We start from the raw sequence: 22,037 nt of genomic DNA, 5'->3' as shown, positions 1-22,037 counted from the left end.
ATGATTGTTATTTGTTAGTCATCATCGTCGTCGTCGTGGTTGTTGTAATTGTTGTAGTTGTAATTGTAGTTGTTGTTGTTGTAGGTGTGGTCGAGGGCTAATGGGAGTGTGTGATGGGATTATAGGGACTGTGTAGGGGATTGGAGCTGCCTGTGTGCCGTCTCACCGTCTTGTAGGGGAGAAGAAGAGGGCACGGAGGCGGGGGGGGGGGGAAGAAGACAGTTCAAGACAGTGTGTTTGTTTGAGCTTGTCTTGTGAAAATATCCCCCCAAGAAAATGAAATAGTATAGAAATAGGAAGATTGTAAAAATTGTTGGTCTTTGTTTTTTTTATTATTATTTTTTTTTTTTAGGCAAGGAAGAAGGAACCAAAGGCCAGATGTCCGCAAGATTATTCCCTCAAAAAAAAATAAATAAATAAAAAAATAAAATAAAAACGAAATTGTGCATTGAGATTGTGAGATTGTTTTTGTTGGGTTTGTGGGTAAGGAGGAGGTAAGATGATGCGTTTGTTTGTACGTCTTTGGTTTCTTAAGCATAACCCCTTCAGTACGAGAGCCCCTTAAGATGGATAAAATGGTGAGGAAGAATCAAGACTGTAATAAAGGAGGAGGCAAGTAGATAGGTAGATAGATAGATGGATAGATGGCCCGTATTCTGGTCGGTTAAGGAGTCTCCCTAGCACTTCTTCCTTAGCGATTTATTGTTGGATATGTCCGGTTTAATGTAATTTTGTTCGTTATTTATGCCGAGTATATCGATGTTAGAAGGATGTACCGTATATATTTCCCTGGCACCTCTTCCTTAGCGATTTATTTTCGGATATGGCTGGTTTAATGGAAGTTTGTACGTTATTGATGAAGTGTACTGTATGGTGGTGTTAGAGGGATGTATATATCTCCCTAGCACCACTTCCTTAGCGATTTGTTTTTGGATATGGCCTGTAAGTGTAATTTTGTATGTTATTTACGTAGAATATGGTGGAATTAGAAGGATGTATATATATCACAGAATAGGACAGTCTGGTGTAATCATCAAAATACATCGCCTAGGGAATGGTGTTAGGGGACTTCCTTAGACGAGAGTGCAGGCCTGTGACAGAAGGACATTAGGTAAATAAACTTAGCTGAGGCCTTTCTTTACTTTAATAATGCTGTTGAAACGAAAAATGCAGTACAGAAAATGAATATGAATAATTAAAAAAAAAAAAATGTTCATATAAAAGCACTATACCTTCAGAACGAATATTTTTTTTTCTTTTTTTTAGATTTTCTGTGTGCCAAATAATTATCCGGATTGTAGGGAATATAATCGTAATCGTATCGTATCGTATCGTAACCGTAATCTTAATAGTAATCGAATATATTAAATTTTTGTGTACTTTTATAATCAAGAAACTCAAGTAATTAGTCTCCTTCTCCCTCCCCTCCCATCCACCCCTCCCAGATTTGTGTTCTTCATCCCTTTGTTTATTTGTGTTTATTTTATTTATTTATTTATTTTGGCTTAAGGATAAATGATAAGAGAATATGTTTTGGTATGGCACAGTTTATTGTTTATACAGGGCATGCAGGAATAATAGCAATGGTTATCATGTAGAAAAAAAAAGTACTCATGGATTAGTTTACACACACACACACACACACACACACACACACACACCTAAGAATCTAACCTTTACACATCTTATTGTGTGACTTTTTTTTTTTCCAAGAGCAGTTTTAATTAGTTCTTGGCTCTGTAGAATGATTTCATAGGGAGGAAACACGGCGTCATTAGATAGACAGATAGGTAGATTGATTGATTGATTGATTGATTGACTGATACATATATTGATTGATTGATTGGTGGATTGGTTGATTGATTGATTGATTGGTTGACTGACTGATACATCCACTTATCCATCTTAGAGCGAGTAAATCGGACACGGCGCTCCACCAGCCTTCCTCTCTCTCTCTCTCTCTCTCTCTCTCTCTCTCTCTCTCTCTCTCTCTCTCTCTCTCTCAGTCAGACTAACTGTATCTAAAACTAATGTCAATATCCTTAGAATTCTCAGCTATCCATGCATCCATTTTCTCCGTCAGTTCCTTGGGGATGTCGTCCCTCCAAGCCCCCACACGCCCCCCTTGGAAGAAGCTGTCTTTTTCCGTATCTACCAGGTTCACGAGTGGCAGCTTCTTTTCCCTTGCTTTCATCTTGTCATAAGACGTGTTTTCCACCACCCTGAGAAGGAAAGAAGAAAAGAAATGTTTAGGTGAAGGAATGGGAAAGAAAGGTGAAGAAAGATAGAGTACATGAGGAAAAAGAAATAATTGATTAACGTGTAATAGGCGTCCACGCTGAATGTGTGGAGCGTGTTCGAGCGAGCGAGCAACTCAGGCAGTGCTGAATATTGTATTATGTGGCTCATCATCTTCCTCTGAATTCCTGACCTGAAAATACTGAAAAGAACTTGTTAGATTACACCAAAAATATTCCCTCACACTTCCTACTAAAGCCAATACTCATCTTGTATTAATTTTAGGTCCAGGGGATAATAATGACTGCTTTTTGCTCACTCACAAAATTTAATTTCATCAAATCCCTCGGTGCACTCTGATTCGAAGCAGAAATAAGAAATTCAGAGTTTCTTCCGGTGATCAGCGTATTGTATTAGTTTGACTTGGATTCAGTCAAAAATTTCAAAAAAAAAAAGGCCAAACAAAAGTATTATTTGTTTTGAAAAGGCAAAACCTGGCTGCTGTCAGCAATCGTCGTAAAACACAACCTTAGACCATTGCATCTTGCACAGCCGGCTGTTATGCTAAACTGCCTTATAAAAAATCTTTTTCTCGTTTAGGGAAAAACTATTGGGAATTACAGGTTGTCTGTGAAATGAAGATGAGGATTTTTATGCGATTTCCAAATTGGTGTTTGTCTGTCTTGTAACTTCAAATTTGGCTGAGATATCCAAAAAAGGTCGCTACTGTACTACAGAGTTTTCCTCCCGACCCCTGCCCCCATTTCTTGCTGATGTGATAAATCTTTCGCTGGGGTACATATGCTGGTGGTCCAAACTGTGACTAAATTTGGTGTTCTTGCTTGCTTCTCATGCTGAAACAATTAAATGTAACAAAAAAGAATAAACTGAATGAAGGAAATAAAAACAATGAATTTTAAATGAAAGAAAAAAGAGTAATGACAGAAAAAATTTAAAGAACAAGTATTTAGTGAAAGAAAGAAAGAAAGAAATTAGATGAAAGAGTGAAAGAAAGGAAGACCAGATGTAAGAAAGTAAAGAGAAAAAGATTATAATCGAAGAAAAGAAGAAAGAGTAGGTATAAGACAGAAGAGCAAAGGAAAGAATTAGATGAAAGATGAAAATGGATTACATAAAGAAAACAAGCAAAAATATTAGGTGTAAGATAGAAGAACAAAGAAGAGAAATAAATGAAAGAAAAGAAAAAATGATAGCTGAAAGAAAGAATGAAGAAAATTCTGGGAGGAGGGTTAGCCAGAACAGAACAGAAAATGGGGGTTAAGCTAGTGAAGGGACAATAAAGAAAATGTGGGTTAAAATCACCTCTTTAACTGGTCTTCACTGAGGTCAGGGCCAAGAAAATGGCTCAGTTTGCTGACTTCCTTCATTGGATTGCTCCTCATGTCCTCAAAGAAGATGAAGTGTAGGTTGGGGTGGTCCTTAAGCTTCCATGCCTGCTTCACGTGTTCCCAGTACAGTCCGTAAACTGTCTCACCCTTCATGAACTCCCCCACAAAAGTGTTTAAATCCCCGGTGTAGGAGCCTATGGCATGCAGGAATTTGTAGTAGGAAAGGCACACATCCTTGGGGTTTCTGGCTATATAGACTACCTGTGGATATGTAAAAGGAACTTGTAGTAGAAGACACTCTGTAGACCCCCTATAAATACATTTATGGAACTTGTAATAGGAGAGACACAGGTTGGTTAGGTTCTTGGCAGCGAGACTGTCTGTGAATACATATGGGCTGTGTAACTTGTAGTCGGAGAGGAAACACAGACACTGTGGAACTTGTATAGTTGGAGAGGATACATAGAAACTGTGGAACTTGTAGTTATATAGTTACACGTAATTTTGAATAGTTGCCATGTAGACTACCCATGCATTATACTGTATAGGCTTAGTTGATTGGCCATTTCAGTATAATTCATTTACTCTAACCTGACAAAGATCGCTATTTCAGCTCAGTTGATGACCATTTGTGGCATGATTGGAGGGTTGATTAGATTAGTAGCCAAGGAAACTCATTCCTAAAGCTCATTGAACTTCACACCACCACAACTTAGTATTTAAGTTTTGAGATTGGTCCAGTGCCATCAGATAAACACAAACTGGCTACAGCTACTACTTGCCCCACCTTGCACGTGTTGATGAGGTCGGGGTTGAGGAGGCTGAAGTGGAGGTTAGAGGCAATGACCCGAGGTAACCCCAGGTGTGCCGAGGTCAGGCGTGTCAACAGGAATCGTTCATCCACCGCCTCCTCTCCGAACTTCTCCCTCGCTTGTTTCCGTAATCTTTCTCCTCTTTGGGAATACCCTATGCCTAACGTGTCCTGGAGTAATAATAATAATAATAATAATAATGATAATAATAATAATAATAATAGTAATAATGATGATGACCCAGATGATGATGGTGATGATAATGGAAGATTAGAGTTAATGCCTATATGCTTGTAATGCACGAAAATCATAAAGGGAAACAGTCTGTTGATTCTGAGTCCTAATCACCCCTTACCTGACTCTGTAATATGTCTTGAACTATGCCTTTCCATGGCCCATATTTTTGTTGGTTGAGGAAGCTTTTAACACATTTACCTAAGTGATTTATTTTGTCTATTATGCCTTACTGCCATCGCCTGTGTTACATAAATCCTCCCAATATCTCCGTACTCTGCATAAATAATAAACAAAAGGGTATTAACCACCTATATCCAAAAATAAACTGATAAGGAAGATGTGTTAGGGAGCTTCCTTACCCAGTGAGAATATGAGCCCTTGTGCCTGCCATGTCCAGATATAAAATGTGGACATTTGATATTTCTGAAAGCACTTACAGCAGTATGAGTCATCAGTTCATCTCAGTTATGTATATTTTCGTTTCATCCAGCTAGTGAAGAGATGATGCAATGCCGCTTCGTGGCAATTTGTCATAATGAAGAAAGTCCATGTTGGCAACAGGTTGGTGGTCAACATAAACTAGTTCTCTGAAAAAAGATCACCTGTACTCTTTTTACCTTAACTTGGTCCAGATTTTCGTCCTTTGGCAGTTCATTTCATGCCCATTGGCAGAATAAGGCAATACTATGGCTCACAGTCTTTTCTGCACCACTTTCTTATGACTAGCATCAGATTGTAGTGTTCCTCTACTCTTACTCCTTGGCATTCAGGATGGAAAGATGGCAATTTTAGGCCAAGTTAGAGTACAAGGGGTATAGTTTATTGAATTCTAAACTTAGGTTTTGAGATACAGTATCAAACTATTGTAAAGATTGACTAATTTTATAAACTGATCTGAAGACTGTTTTAACCCCTCAGCTGCGTATAGTATTCCAGAAATGCCAATTGGTAGACAGTGACATTAATTCCGAAAGAACTGTGTGAATTATTGTGAACTTTTTGGTCATTTACTGCGCCTTCTGCGTGCTTATGCTTGATAAGTGGGTCGTGAATCATCACTTTGGAGTGTAAACTTTATCTGACTGAAGTGTTATCATGTTTGGTTAGGTGTACGTGAGTCAAAACACATGATGAGGACACAGTTTCTTAAATCGTTTTTCCTGCACCACGGACAAAGGAAACATTCAATGCTGCCGCAACCCAGGGGTTAGTATTGAGGAGATCTGGTCACCATAACATTAATCTGCAGCTTCAACATTTTTTTTTTAATACTCCAACAATGTTTTGAATACTGTTGTTAAGTTTCAAACTGTTTGACTATTTTGAAGACTCCAAAGAAAGAAAATAAAATACTTCCCAGGTCAATGAAGAAAGTTTGGGTGGTGAGAAATTCAACACCATACTGAATAACACTGATCTTAGTTATCAGAATAGTTTATTATTTTGATAACTAGCAAAGAATATTTTGAGTCCATGAAGAAAATCTTGGTGGTGTGACACTGCTAGTAAACATGAAACTGATATACAAAAACTCAGCGCAGTTTTCAATACAGTATTTGGTTTTCGAATTGCTTTACTATTTTGACGTCTGACAATAATTATCTAGCACGTCAATGAGCAAAGTCCTGGTTGTGGAAATTCAGTACTTTTTTTTTTTGACATCATGCCCCCCCCCACTTTTTAGGTAAAGACAAGGTGTTGCCCCTAGGTAGAGAACTTTGGTTTGGAGCGTGTTGCACTTTACGACCAGATGCCCTCCCTGATGTCTACAAATGACACTTGGGAGGACTTGAACCTCCGACCATTCAGTCAGAGCAGAGCGCTCTAACACACTGAGCCATATTGAATACAAATTATGACTTTCAAAGTACTGTATTATAAAGTATTGAAGAATAAAGATTATTTACCAGATCAGTGAAAAAAAAACACCAGTGGTAAAAATTCAGTACTATAATGAGTACTAAGCAGACTTTCAGAATATTTCATTATTTTCAAGACTAACATAGATTACTTACCAGATTCAAGAACATCCTGGTGGTGAGAAGCTTTGAGTCAACATAAAACTGATATCTAAAAATTCAACACCATTTTGAATATTTACAGTTTTCAAATTGTGTTACTATTTTGAAGACTAACAGAGATTATTTACTTGATCAATAAAGAAAGTCCTGATGGCAAGAAGCTCCTCGTCTGCGATGTGGAGGTGATCAGGGTTCCTCAGGCCCCATACTATCTCCCTGAGCCACATATTGCCAGATTTCGGGAATGAAGCTACCACTACGTCGTTGCTTCCGAAGTTGAAGTTGTAGTAGATGCTGGCCATGCGACGGTATCTGGAGGTAAGGGTTGAGTCTGAGTTTTAAGACAATGTGGAAGCTTAGGTTAAGGTTTGACGTTGGCTCTGAAGTGTGGATGATTAGATAAGGCTTGAGTGCTGCTTGAAAGAGAAATGTAGAAGATTAGGTTTAAGGCTTGGCTTTGGCGTCATGCAGTAAGGTGTGCGTCTGAAGTATGTGCATTGTCATTACACCCTCCTTATTACAAGTAAGATAACACCCGCCTTATTGCAACACATACCCACTTATCGCCAAGAAACTCGGCACTTACGCCTCAGGCAAAAGGGTGTTTGTGTGACGTATCCGCACGGCCTTAGCAGGTCTTACAAAACCTTGAGCCATCCTGTGTTCCATCTCTTCCTGTGACAGATCCTCAATGTTGTATGGAAACTCTCCGCCGTTCATGTTGCTGTGAGGGAGAAAACATTTTGCTGTTATGCAGATTTAACTTATTGTTCTTCTCTGGCATTGCATTTCATATTAAACCGTTAAATCTGAAGATGTAGTTCATATTTTTCTTATTTTGCTATATTCAGACGATTTTTCTTCAGCTTTGGAGAGATTTTTTGAAGTAGAAAGGTTAGATTTTTAATCTGAATATAATCTATCTTTTAAGATGAATATAATCGATATTTAAGTTGACTATAATTGATCACAATGATACCAGTTTCTTGATATGTTGTAGCCATACTGAAGGGATTACCTGAGAAGTTTGTCGTCACCACCTGTAGCATTGATATAGGTCCTCAGTACTGGATATATGGTTCGATGTTCTTTTTTTTATTGGTTCTCAGGGTAATAAATCGAGGTTCACTTAGTGCAGAGGTTTTAAATCAACACCACAGTTGTTAAGGACATCACTGACGGTGCCAAACTGGTTGAAATGGAGTATAGTAACCAAAGAGATTCGTTCCTAACAAAGGCTTATCGAATGTCAAGCAACCAAGACTTCGTATTAATATTGTGTTAGTGGCCCAGTTCCGTCTGATGAAAACAAACGATTGTAGCTTAAATAACTATACAACTTGAACACAGGACTTGAACACTTAACTAAAATGAACACAGGACTTGAACACAGATATTAAACATGGGGTTAATTTCATCGCAAAACTTGAACAGAACTTGAACATTGGACTTGAACACAGAACTTAGAACACGGGACTTGAACATTGAACGTAAGCACAGAACTTAAACACAGAACCTGAACACAGAACTGGCCTATTAGTTGTGCTGCCTTGCGAGGTACCCAGCAGACTGGTGGACAGAGCGAGAGAGAGAGAGAGAGAGGGGAGGGTTGATGAATGTGGTATTTTGTGTGTGTGTGTGTGTGTGTGTGGTAAATATGCGACCTCACGACCGTAATATCCACACAGTACATCAAGGCTGCAAGAGTGAAAGCGAGATGGAGAGTATATACTAATAGATAGTACTGGTCAGTAACACTGATAGCTGATAGATATTACCGAGAGATAATACTGATAGATGATACTGATGGATAATGCCGGCATAACATAAATAAATAATAATGATAGATAATACTGATAGGCAGATTATAGAAGAGTGAATCTTAACCATTTTACCACAGTCACCCCTTGCCACACCAAGATTGGCTGTTATTACCCCATACCTAAACCGGGAAAAACAGTTGAAAATCGTAATGGTTTAGGTAATGTATTTTCCAAGTGATAATAGAAGCAATAGAAAGAAATCAGTATGCGGTTTTGACTACATTAAATTGTTTTCAGTAGAACATACACTTGGTTAGACTACAAGAGTGATGGATGAAACGTTTTTTCTTTAATCATTCTCTTCTATGCTTGGCACAGAGGCTATACGCACCGCTTGCCTAGTCAGTAAGTTTCTGGTATTTATTTTTTTTTAGGTAACAGAAAAACCCACTTGACGTCGGTATTTAGTTCCGTAGGGTCTTTTGTTTATTTTTACCATTTAATTATAATATTTACCCATTTACTTGAGGATGTGTAGTTTATTCTACTACTACTACTACTGCTACTACTCCTCCTCCTCACTTCGCTCGTGCGGATGTAATAGATAATTGTGATAGATTAATATGCGATGTCAAACCAGCCCTTGTCGTAGTGTGTCCGCACACACTGTCAGGTAAGGTAGCACTAACACGGTCCCTCCCTCCCGCAGCCGCAGCTGAGAGAGAGAGAGAGAGAGAGAGAGAGAGAGAGAATTACAGGGTTCATCGTATGTTGTATACTTTTAAAATCTCTTCTATCGCAGTCACATCATCCTTGGTCGCTAATCTCATTTCTTAAGATGGTTACGCTTCTTATTATCTTCTTGCTTCCTAATGACAGTCTTATTCGTCTTAGGAGAGGCGTCTGAGATCTGTAAGAAATGTTAGAGTCAAGTTATTGCGTAAGATGTGTCTGCCTAATATTTTAATTTCTATATGTCTGTCTTCCTGTCTGTTAATTGCCTTCTCTGTCGATCTGTCTTCTCTCAACCTTTATATATGTCTGTATTTATCTATCTATGTGTCAGTATCTATGTATGTATCTATCTATCTATATCTGTCTAACTAGCTGTCTATCTATATGTCTATGTAGCTTCATCCAGACGATTTTATTCAGCTTAGGGGAGACATACCTATGATAAAGAAAAGAACAATCACACGAAGGCTGTGCTACCGTTTATCAGTTTTCCCTTATCATTTATCTCTGCCTGATCGCCTCCAGTGATATCAAACAGGATATCGGGTGTCCTCTTTGAACCCTTGTGCAGAGATAAGGAAACAGAAACTTGTATAAACAGTAGGTCAATTTCAGAAGTGTTCATCCACATTTTTTTGTTTGTTTTTGTTTTCGACTATATACCCGAGGAAAGTTCTGTCTTATACACCTTCCTGCCAGTTCGGACCTTTCTGCGTGAGACAGCCACTACTGAAGCAGTAGCCAAACACTCCGATGTCTGGTACCCCTGTGTGGGAGGGGAGGGGTTAAGGCAGGAGGAAGGCTGGGGGAGCTGATAGTTCCTACCCCTCCCTCTTCCATCCCCATCCGCCTCACACAGTTGCCAGATAAATATTGGCTGCTGCTTGCTACCACTAGTCTTACATTTACTATCTCGAAATGGTGAGCGAGTGTATAACGCGGAACTTGCCTCGGGTGTACGTATTCTGGCCATAGGTTGTATTGTCCATTACCTAAGCATCAAGCAGCTAATGGCTGCACACACTTTCCCATGTCACCTCTTCGGCATTAATTTTGCTTTGATATATATATATATATATATATATATATATATATATATATATATATATATATATATATACACAATATATATATATTTGAATTTCTTGATGGCGTGGGAGATACCGTGGTTTTGGTGCATCTTAAACCTTTGCATGTTACCATTTGGGAGTTAATGTTCCTTTGATTAATGCATATCTACATCTATATCTGTCTATCTATCTATCAATATGTGTGTGTGTGTGTGTGTGTGTGTGTGTAGTAGTAGTAGTAGTATATGTTAGTGTTGGTCTGTAATTATAATTCAGTATTCGAGATGGAAAGAGGGCAGTTAGAATCCCAGTTAATGTGAACAGAGTATCTTCCCTCTTCCCTCGCGTCGCATCCTTCCCATAGCTCTTCTTCGTGACTAACAGCGTATTCTAGTGTTCATCTCTTGGTATAACTCAGCATTCGAGATGGGCAGAGGTTAATTATACACCCAGTTAAGGTGAACCGAGTATAGCTTGCCTCTTCCCTCGCTCCACGCGTCGGTAAGCTCCCTCTTGTACCATTCCGTCAAGTAGTTCACCCATGTATCATCCAACTTTTGTTTTTTTTTTGCCCTATCAGTAGCGTTGGGGTCAGGGGCTAGGCTACGCAGTCCACAGATGTAAGACAGGGATGACTATACTCTTTTCACTCTAACTTGGCCTAGAATTGCAGTTTCTGTCTTGAATGCTCAGCTGGAAGAAACATGCTAACGGTAGAATATGATATTACGAAGAAGTGCTTGGGTGAGGATATAGAGGCGTAATATTATCTGTTTCTGGTACTGAGCTGCGTGAAAGAAGCTACAAAAGGATTAAATCTGGACCAAAGTAAAATAAAAGCAGTATAGCTCCCTGAGTGGCATCATGTAGGCTTTAAAGTTCAACCAGCTCTCAGATGGAAACCCTTACAGCCTCCATCTGATTAAAGTGCCATAGCCCACTGCGCAACCAGGCACTGAAGAGTGATGCATAAAAATTGTCACCAACATTAATCTTTATTGTTGAAACCTTATGTATTCCATGTATCCATCCTTGAATATAATACACCGAGGGAAAAATACATGCCAATATAGAAATTGATGTAGTTTATAACAGAGATCCTTCAGATTTTTACCAGCTCCCATTTTTTTCTTATGCAGCTAATTAATTGTGAAGTCTAGCAAGTGTCCGTGGCATTGAGTACAGGTGTATCTCTCTCTCTCTCTCTCTCTCTCTCTCTCTCTCTCTCTCTCTCTCTCTCTCTCTCTCTCACTCTCTCTCACACACACACACACACACAGACTAACTATATCTAAAACTAATGTCAATATCCTTAGAATTCTCAGCTATCCATGCATCCATTTTCTGCGTCAGTTCCTTGGGGATGTCGTCCCTCCAAGCCCCCACACGCCCCCCTTGGAAGAAGCTGTCTTTTGCCTTATGCTGGAGGGTCACGAGTGGCAGCTTCTCTTCCCTTGCTTTCATCTTGTCATAAGACGTGTTTTCCACCACCCTGAGAAGGAAAGAAGAAAAGAGATGTTTAGGTGAAGGAACGGGAAAGCAAGGTGAGGAAAAATAGAGAGAGTAAATGACGAAAAAGACATAGAATAATTGAATATTAAACGTAAGAAAAAAAGAATAAAATGGATGAAGGAAAGTAAACGAAACTGGGTACATGAGAGAGAAGAAAACGAAAGAATGAATTAAAAAAAAAATAATGACAGAAAAAAATGAAAAAAATAAATATTTTATGAAAGAATGAAAAAATATTAGGTAAAAGAAAGAAAGAAAGATCAAATGTAAGAAAGTAAAGAAAAAAGATTATAATTGAAGAAAACAAGAAGAGTAGATATAAGACAGAAGAGCAAAGGAAAGAATAAGATGAAAGAGATGAAAATAGATTACATAAAGAAAAGTAAAAAGAAATAGAAATATTAGGTATAAGATAGAAGAGTAAAGGAAAGAAGTAAATGAGAGAAAAGAAAAGATGATAGATGAAAGAATGAAGAAAATTGTGGGAGGGGGCAGGGTGGCTAGAACAGAACAGAATATGGGGTTAAGCTAATACAGGGACAGAAAAGAAAATGTGGGTTAAAATCACCTCTTTAACTGGTCTTCACTGAGGTCAAGGCCAAGGAAGTGACTGAGTTTGCTGACTTCCCTCATTGGATTGCTCCTCATGTCCTCAAAAAAGATGAAGTGTAGGTTGGGGTGGTCCTTAAGCTTCCATGCCTGCTTCAAGTGTTCCCAGTACAGTCCGTAAACGTTCTTTCCCTTCATGAACTCCCCCACAAAGGTGTTTAAATCACCGGTGTAGGAGCCTATGGCATGCAGGAATTTGTAGGAGGAAAGGCACACATCCTTGGGGTTCCTGGCTACATAGACTACCTGTGGATATGTAAAAGGAACTTGTAGTAGAAGACACTCTGTAGACCCCCTATAAATACATTTATGGAACTTGTAATAGGAGAGACACTGGTCGGTTAGGTTCTTGGCAGTGAGACTGTCTGTGGATACATATAGGCTGTGGAACTTGTAGTCGGGGAGGAAACACAGACACTGTGGAACTTGTATAGTCGGAGAGGATACAGAGAAACTGTGGAACTTGTAGTTATATAGTTACACGTAATTTTGAATAGTTGCCATGTAGACTACCCATGCATTATACTGTATAGGCTTAGTTGATTGGCCATTTCAGTATAATTCATTTACTCTATCCTGACAAAGATCGCTATTTCCGCTCAATTGATGGCCATTTGTGGTGTGATTGGAGGGTTGATTAGATTAGTAACCAAGGAAACTCTTTCTAACCTTTTAAATAAAGCTCATCGAATTTCACAGCACCACAAGTTATTATTTGAGTTTTGAGATTGGTCCAGTGTCATCAGATAAAAACAAACTGGGAACAGCTACTATTCCCCTCACCTTGCATGTGTTGATGAGGTCGGGGTTGAGGAGGCTGAAGTGGAGGTGAGAGGCAATGACCCTAGGTAACCCCAGGTGTGCCGAGGCCAAGCGAGTCACCAGGAATTGATCATCCACTGCCTCCTCTCCACACTTCTCCTTCACCTGTTTCCGTAACATGTCTTGTGTTTGGCCTTTTCTTGCATCTAACATGTCCTGGATTAATAGTAGTAGTAGTAGTAGTAATAATAATAATAATAATAATAATAAAGCCAGATGATGATGATGGTGATGATGATGAAAGATTAGAATTCATATCTGTATACTCGTAATGCACAAAAATCAGAAAGGGAAACAATCTGTTGATTCTATGTCCTAATCACCCCTTACCTGAGTCTGTAATTTGTTTTGAACTGTACTTTTCCTTGGCTCATACTCTTGTCAGTTGAGAAAACTCTCTAACACTTTTTCCTAAGTGATTTATTTTGTTCATTATGCCTCACTATCCTCGTCTGTGTTACATAAATCTTCCCAATATCTCCGTACTCTGCATAAATAGTGTACAGATGGGTATTAACCACCCATATCCAAAAATAAATTGCTAAAGAAGAGGTGTTAGGGACCTTCCATAACCAACAAGAATATGAGCCCTTGTGTCTGCCATGTCCTGATAAACAATGTGGACGCTTGACATTTCTGCAAGCACTTACAACAGAAAGAATCATCACTTCAGCTCAGTGATGTGTACAGTCAAGTCGCCTATGGCGCGGACTTCTATACAACGGTTTTCTATGACACAGTTTTTTATGTCACGGCAAGATGCCAGACCCCCCCAAAACGAACCACGCGCATAAACTATCTATGGCACGTGTGCGGCAAGGTTTGAAACGTGAGGGCAAATTCCCCTGGTGGCGTGCTCCCCTGTTTGTAAACAAAGAAGATGGCGACCACTTCAGCTCCATACTACTAGTGCTCCAACTGTGGACTTTTTCTCTCTTATGAGGAGGTTAAACTTCACCAACTTCACTGTGTTAAGTAATGAAACATTACAGTTTCTTTGGATATTGTGACTAGTTTTAGGTTTGTTCGTAAAATCGTTATGAACGGGTTAGTGACGAAGCACCTATCTCTGAGCTAAGACGACGTATAATGCCTCCCATCATCATCATCATCATGTATGTAAGAGTGATTAATGTGCTGAATGTGAGTTTTGTTGGCACTTGAGCATACAAACTTTATCAGATAAACTTCTTTAATCAGTGCTTGACCAGTCAGCCTTTGCCATCTTTAATACTTTGGTCGGTCAGCTGATCTGTGTCTACTTGGCCGAGCTTTTTTTTGCCCAATCTGCAGCGCGTGGTATTGCCCAAGCAGACACAAGGCTAATCACCCTCCCCTTTTCTGTGCCTATTGTTACGTGTAATACATGCATGGACAGATTGCTTGATTGTGTGTGAGTGTAAAGTGGGGAAAAGTGGGAAAAAGTGGGGTGAAAATGGGGACTTTGGGCGAATGTCCAGAACCAAATTCCATTTTTCCCATATGTTTAGTTATTTGTATGACGTTGTTTTCTATGGCATGGGCACGGTCCAGAACCAATTAGCCGCGCGTCAGGCGACTTGACTGTATTTTCGTTTCATCCAGCTAGTCAAGAGATGATGGAATGCTGCTTCGTGGAAATGTCATACTGAAGAAAATCCATGTTGGCAACAGGCAGGTGGTCAGCATAAACTAATTCTCTGAAAAAACATCACCTGTACTCTTTTTTTTTTTTTTTTTTTTTTTTTATGTGTCCGACTCCGGGCATAGGCTTCACAGCCTGCTCTCAAGGCCCAGTAGTCCTCCTACATACCATACACCTCTGTATGTTATTACTTCGGCGCTGACACCCACCGTCCATATTGAATACATGCCAGGGCTGTCTTATACAGGACTGGTGTATTGGTATTAGTGGGGGTATTTTTACATGTCGGCGAGCCCTCTGGTAAGATCAGTAAAGACTAATTTTGTGAAATTCAAATCCTTAAACTGTTCCCTACCCCAGTGTGGATTTGAACCTGGGTCCAGTAGGACTGCAGGTCACCTCTCTACCGATTTAGCCACCGCCTCCCCCTTAACTTGGTCCAGATTTTTGTCCTTTGGCAGCTTATTTCTTGCTCATTGGCAGAGTAAGGCAATACTCTGGCTCACTATCTTTTCCGCACCACTTTCTCGTGACTAGCATCAGATTCAAGTGTTCCTCTACTCTTACATCTCGGTATTCAAGATGGAGAGATGGCAATTTTAGGCCAAGCTAGGAATAGGGTGTATAGTTTATTGAATGCTGAACTTAGGTTTTGAGATGCAGTATCAAACTGTTTTAAAGATTGACTAATTTTATAAACTGAATCTGAAGACTGTTTTAACCCCTCAGGTGTGTATAGCATTCCAGAATTGCCGATCGGTAGACTGCGTGGTACATTCCAGAAGAACTGTGTGAAATATTGTGAACTTTTCAGTCATATATTGTGCCTACTGCATGCTTATGTTTGATGAGTGGGTTGTGAATCATCAGTGTGGAGTTTTAACTTTATATGACTAAAATGTTATCATGTTTGGTTTGGTATAAGTGGGTCAAAAGACATGTTGATAACACAGTTTTTTAAAATAATTTTCCTGCACCACAGACATAGGAAACGTTTAGGGCTGCCGCAGCCAAGGGGTTAATGATGAGGGGATCTGGTCACCATATCACTAATCTGGAGCTTGAACATTTTTTTTAATACTCCAGGACTGTTTTGAATACTGATGTTAACTTTCAAACTGTCTTACTTTTTTGAAGAGTCAAAAAAATACTTTCCAGGTCAATGAAGAAAGTTTTGGTGGTGAGAAATTCAACATCATAGGGAATACTAACCTTGGCTTTCAGAATATTTTATTATTTTGATGACTAGCGAAGAACATTTATTGAGTCCATGAAGAAAGTCCTGATGAGAAGGTGCTTGGAAACATAAAACTGATATGAAAAAATTCAGCACCGTTATGGATATTTGGTTTGCAGATAGCTTTACTATTATGACGACTGATGGTAATTATCTTTGCGGGTCAATGAGGAAAGTCCTGGTGGCGAAAATTCAGTACCTATTTTTCTTTTTATGCCATGCCCCTCCTTTTTTGATAAAGGCTAAGATGTTGCCCCGAGGTAGAGGACTTTGGTTTGTAGCGTGTTGCACTTAATGACCGGATGCACTCCCTGATGTGTACCAATGACCCTTGGGTGGACTCGAACCTCCGACCCTTGAGTTGGAGCCGAATGCCCTAACCCACTGAGCCATAATGAATACCAATTACGACTTTCAAAGTACTGTATTATAAAAGTTTGAAGAAAAACAAAGATTATTTGCCAGATCAGTGAAGAAATCCCTGGTGGCAAAAATTCAGTACCATAATGATTACTAATCATACTTTCAGAATATTTCATTATTTTTAAGACTAACATAGATTACTTACCAGATTCAAGAACATCCTGGTGGTGAGAAGCTTTGTGTCAAAATAAAACTGATATATAAAAATTCAACACCATTTTGAACATTCACTTAGTTTTCAAATTGTGTTACTATTTTGAAGACTAACAGAGATTATTTACCAGATCAAAAAAGAAAGTCCTGATGGCAAGAAGCTCCTCGTCTGCGATGTGGAGGTGATCAGGGTTCCTCAGGCCCCATACTATCTCCCTGAGCCACATTGTGCCGGACTTCGGGAATGAAGCTACCACTACGTCGTTGCTTCCGAAGTTGAAGTTGTAGTAGATGCTGGCCATGCGACGGTATCTGGAGGTAAGGGTTGAGGCTGAGTTTTAAGACAGTGTTGAACATTAGGTTAAGGTTTGGCTTTGGCTCTGAAATGTGGATGATTAGATAAAGGCTTGAATATTGATTTATAGAGAAATGTAGAAGATTAGGTTTAAGGCTTGGCTTTGGCTTCATGCAGTAAGGTGTGCGTCTGAAGTTTGTGCATTGTCATTACACCCTCGTTATTGCACAAAACATAACACCCGCCTTATTGTAACACATACCTACTTATTGCAGGAGACTCAGCACTTACCCCTCAGGCAAAAGGGTGTTTGTCTGACGTATTCGCACGGTCTTAGCAGGTCTCACAAAACCTTGAGCCATCCTGTGTTTCATCTCTTCCTGTGACAGATCCTCAATGTCGTAGGGAATCTCTTTGCCCTCCATGTTGCTGAGAGAGAAAACATTTTGCTGTTATGTTATGCAGATTTAACTTATTGTTCTTTTCTGCCTTTGCATTTCATATTAATCCGTTAAATTTGATGATGTGTTTCATATTTTTCTCTCTTTCTTATATTCAGGCAATTCTTCTTCAGCTTTAGAGATTTTTCGAGTAGAAAGGTTAGATCTTTAAGCTGGAATTAATCGATCTTTTATGGTGAATATAATCGATATTTAAGTTGATTATAATTAATCACTGTGATATCAGGTTTTTATATGTTGTAGTCATATTAAAGGGATTACCTGAGAACTTAGAGAGAGAGAGAGAGAGAGAGAGTTAATGATGCGAAGAATGATTATAATTAAGCCTCACAAATGTGCAGATACAGACGTGGATGTCTGTCCATTTTTTTAGTCGAACAATTATGACACGCACGAAATTCTGAGAAATGTGTCGGGCTCCATATATCACCCCACTGGGTTTTGTAAGTCATTGCTCATTCTCTCCATGTATGGTCACGAAGTGGATCTATATTTTCGTCCGCTCATCGGTATTTTTCTCCGCAACTGTACATTGCGTCCGATTTTCCCAACAAACTATGGTGTGTTTACCCTGGCAAAGATCCCCAGCCCCTATCAGCATAATTATATACCAGGTGTAGTTGGATTTGAATTTAGAATGACTGTAGTCACGGCGCACGACTCTGAGGTTGTCACTATCGTACCCTGGCAATCTACCATTGAAATGTGCGTCCAATTTCGCATCATATTATGCACGAATCATATTATTATGCACGAATATATTATACACGAATATTATTATACACGAATAAATTATACACGAAGCACATGCGTCTCATATTACATACGAACTCAGACGCACTTTTGAGTGGTAGGTTGCCAGGGCACGATAATAACAATCTCAGAGTCGCGGGCCGCGACTATAGTAACCAAGGATGTTCTTTCCAAACTATGGCTCATTGAATGTCAAGCAGCTGCGACTTCGTATTTATAGTGTGTGAGTGTCCCAGTTCCGTCAGGAAAAAACAAACGACTATAGCTTAAATAACTATTCAACTTGAACTCAGGACTTTAACACTTAACTAAAATGAACACAGGACTTGAACACAGAGCTGACTTGAACACAGGAATTAATCATTGGATCAGTTTCACCACAAAACTTGAACAGAACTTGCACATTGGACTTGAGCACAGAACTTAGAACACGGGACGAACACAGGACATGAACATTGAACGTAAACACAGAACTTGAACACAGAACTTGAACACAGAACTCGCCTATTAGTTGTGCTGTCTTGCGAAGTACCTAACAGACTGGTGGAGAAACAGAGAGAGAGAGGGACGGGGGGGAGGGAGGAAATGACTGTGGTTTTGTGTGTGCATGTGTGCATGTGTGTGTGTGTGTGTGTGTGTGTGTGTGTGTGTGTGTGTGTGTGTGTGTGTGTGTGTGTGTGTGTGTTAAATGTGCGACCTCACGACCGTAACATCCACACAACACATCAAGGCTGCAAGAGTGAAAGCGTGAAGGAGAGCACTAATAGATAGTACTGGTCAGTAACCCTGATAGATAACACTGATAGATAATACCGAGAGATATTACTGATAGATGATACTGATGGATAATGTCGGTATAATGTAAATATATAATAATGATAGATAATATTGATATGAGGAAAAGTGTGAGGCAGATTATGGAACAGTGGATCTTAACCATTTTACCGCAGTTACCCCTTGCCACACCAAGATTGGCTGTTATTACCTCATACCTAAACCTATGGGTAGCATAGTTAGGGGCAATACACACTGCATGTTGTAGTCAATAAAGTTCGTGTTTTTTACTTCTTTTTTTTTTTTTTTTTTTTTTTTTTTTTAACCTAACAAAAGCCCTCGTCACGGCGGTATGTACGTCCGGTGTGTGGCAGGCATCAGGATCCTGTGTGCGCTCCGTGACACAATGGTGCATTCTTTACCAAGCTTTATCCAGAAATTAGCCAGATCCTGCTGAGGATAATTTTTTTTTTTATTTAAAAAAAAAATCGGCGTACAAAGTTTTACAGATACCATCCCCTTGAAAATGCAAAATTACCCCTTGGGTGTGTGTGTGTATATATATATATATATATGAGAGTTAAGGGATGTGTTAGAGAATGGAGAGGCTCTCTCTCTCTCTCTCTCTCTCTCTCTCAGATTACTAGACAACACATTGGCCACACTGTTAACAGAAATCCCTCCTAGAGATGAATAAAATCCCCTCGTGAGTGACTTGCGGAGAGTTTCGTCCTCTTGTAGCTTATTTCCTGTAGCTCAGTGACAGAAAAAGATAATATAATGGCTCTACATCCTCTCCATAGCACTTCCTCGTGACTGGCACCGTATTGTAGCGTTAATCTCTTGTTATTGCTTGGCACTCAAGATGGAGATGGCAATTTTAGGCCAAGTTTAAGCGAACGGGGTATGGGGAAAAATGTGATACAGGATGAAAGGAGTTTAAATATAAGAGATACCCCTTAAAGAATAAAAAGAAATAGAAAATAAGAAAACCTCTCAGAGAAGCCTGCCAGCTCATTCGAGGTGATCTGAAACCTTAGCAGCCACTGAAACCTGAGAGAGAGAGAGAGAGAGAGAGAGAGAGAGAGAGAGAGAGAGAGAGAGAGAGAGAGAGAGAGAGAATTTCCATAACTAGGGTCTTCTGTTTATTTTTGCCATTTAATAATATTTACTTATTTACTCGAGGATGTGTAGTTTATTTTACTACTACAACTACTACTACTACTGCTACTACTACAACTACTACTACTACTACTACTACTACTCACTTCGCTCGTGGCGGGTGTAATAGATAAATATGATAGATTAATATGCCACGTCAAACCGGCCCTTGTCGTATTCCGTCCGCACACACTGTCAGGTAAGATAGCACTAACACCGCCTTCCCCGCCCCACAGGTGTGAGAGGTGAGAGAGAGAGAGAGAGAGAGAGAGAGAGAGAGAGAGAGAGAGAGAGAGAGAGATTACATGGATCGTCTTGTTATGCATACATTTAAATTATCACCTGTCGCAGCCACATCATCGTTAGTCGCTTATCTCACTTTCTTAAGATGGTGACGTTTCTTATCTTCTTGTTTCCTACTGACAGTCTTATTCGTCTTAGGAGAGGCGTCTGAGATCTGTAAGAAATGTTAGAGTCAAGTTATTGTGTAATATCATTGCATATTACTTTAATTTCTGTCTGTCTGTCTGTCTTTATGTTAACTGCCTGGGTTATTTTTTATCACACACAAACACACGGCCCGAACTTTGCCCGTGTACAGTGACTTTGACCTTTGACTCTCTTTTCTTAATATCGAAATCTTGTATTCCTGCCTTACCCTCAACCCTGCCACAACGTTTTGTATAAACCGGCTAAAAGCTGTTTAGGTCGATCTTTCCTGTGATCGTGACCTTTGACCTGTTGTTCTCAGAGTCAGTAGGTTGACTCCTTGGCTGACCCTTAGACGTTTAACCAACTCTGGATCATAGCGTTTATTTTGTTAACAGGCATACAGGCGGAGTTTGGCTGGTGGTTCTCAGACTGGAATCGCTTCATTCTTGCATTATCATTAACCCATTTCCCAAGTTGGATAAAAACTGTGTAAGTTCATTTTGCTGAGTCAGACTTTGACCTTGACCTTCAACCTGTTGGTCTCAAAAACAATATACGGTAGTAGGTTTATTCATTGGCTGGCCTTCAGTCGCATCACAAAGTTTTGCTAAAATCAGTTTGGAAAAAGACAATTTTTTTTTTCTCAGCCGCCGCGCACGCGCGCTTCAAAACACAACACCCTCTGTCGCTTCGTGAACATGGGTATAAAAATGACCTTCTGTGACCCTGGTTGATCCCTCACTACGCCTCAAGGCTTGGCAAGTCCATCATAAGAATTTTGGTGATAATCTTGGTAAGAGTGTCTCAACTGCACCAAAACTTTCTCTTCCGCATTTTAACTACACCGGAAAAAAGAGAAGGAAGAGAGTGTGAGGAGTTAACAGTGGGATGGCGCGAATAAACCCCTTCACTACGACTGTTGGCGTCGCTGGTGTGAGAGGATATTCAGAAGAAAGAATGTAGGGTGTTGTGGTCGAGAGCTTAACTATACATAACTATAGTCCTTTTACGCTTACTTGGCCTAAAATTGCCATCTATCGGTTTTGAACAGTGACTTCAGCAGTAGATTAACACTAGAATATGATGCTAGCCTCACAGAAATTCTATTGAAGGGAAGTAGAGCTATAATATTTTTTTTGTCACTGAGCTACGTGCAATAAGCTGTAAAAGGACGAAAATTTGGACCAAGGTAACGTGGAAAAAACTATGAGAGAGAGAGAGAGAGCGAGAGAGAGAAGAGAGAGAGAGAGAGAGGACGACTGATAGCAATATGGAGAGGTAAGATATCGAAGATGTGGAATCGTTTTTGACATTTTTGGTGTCCTGTCTTTCTCATGGACACGGGAAGATTGTCCGTCGTTAAATGAAATATAATGTAAACTAATTCGATGGTTAGAGGGTTGATCAGGCAGTTAATGTGTCGTCCTCTGTGCCTCACAATAGCACACGTGAGAGAGAATTTATTTGTTGAGTGTACATGTTTACTTGACCGAATTAATGTTCACTCAATCTCAGGGTTTTACACACACACACACACACACACACACACACACACA

The 22,037-nt window shown here is 39.6% G+C and overlaps 1 protein-coding gene across 1 annotated transcript; it reads right to left on the bottom strand.

Moving 5' to 3' along the window:
• Nucleotides 1–2,011: 2,011 nt before the first annotated feature.
• On the bottom strand, nucleotides 2,012–18,659 carry LOC145415565 (uncharacterized). The gene is made up of 13 exons (XM_080284787.1): nucleotides 18,602–18,659; nucleotides 17,192–17,329; nucleotides 16,734–16,917; nucleotides 13,130–13,324; nucleotides 12,306–12,592; nucleotides 11,512–11,717; nucleotides 7,676–7,697; nucleotides 7,244–7,381; nucleotides 6,786–6,969; nucleotides 6,652–6,667; nucleotides 4,375–4,538; nucleotides 3,562–3,848; nucleotides 2,012–2,222 (listed from the first exon to the last, which is right to left on the bottom strand). The coding sequence occupies exons 2-13, from the start codon at nucleotides 17,323–17,325 to the stop codon at nucleotides 2,012–2,014; spliced, it is 2,028 nt and encodes a 675-aa protein (XP_080140913.1). The 5' UTR covers nucleotides 17,326–17,329; nucleotides 18,602–18,659.
• Nucleotides 18,660–22,037: the final 3,378 nt, after the last annotated feature.

This window comes from Coenobita brevimanus, chromosome 103 (genome assembly GCF_032717465.1).
Source record: "Coenobita brevimanus isolate Jiangsu-jjx chromosome 103, ASM3271746v2, whole genome shotgun sequence".
NCBI lineage: Eukaryota > Metazoa > Arthropoda > Malacostraca > Decapoda > Coenobitidae > Coenobita > Coenobita brevimanus.
Note: the sequence above shows the minus strand (reverse complement) of the source record. Positions and strands in the feature narration are given on the sequence as shown.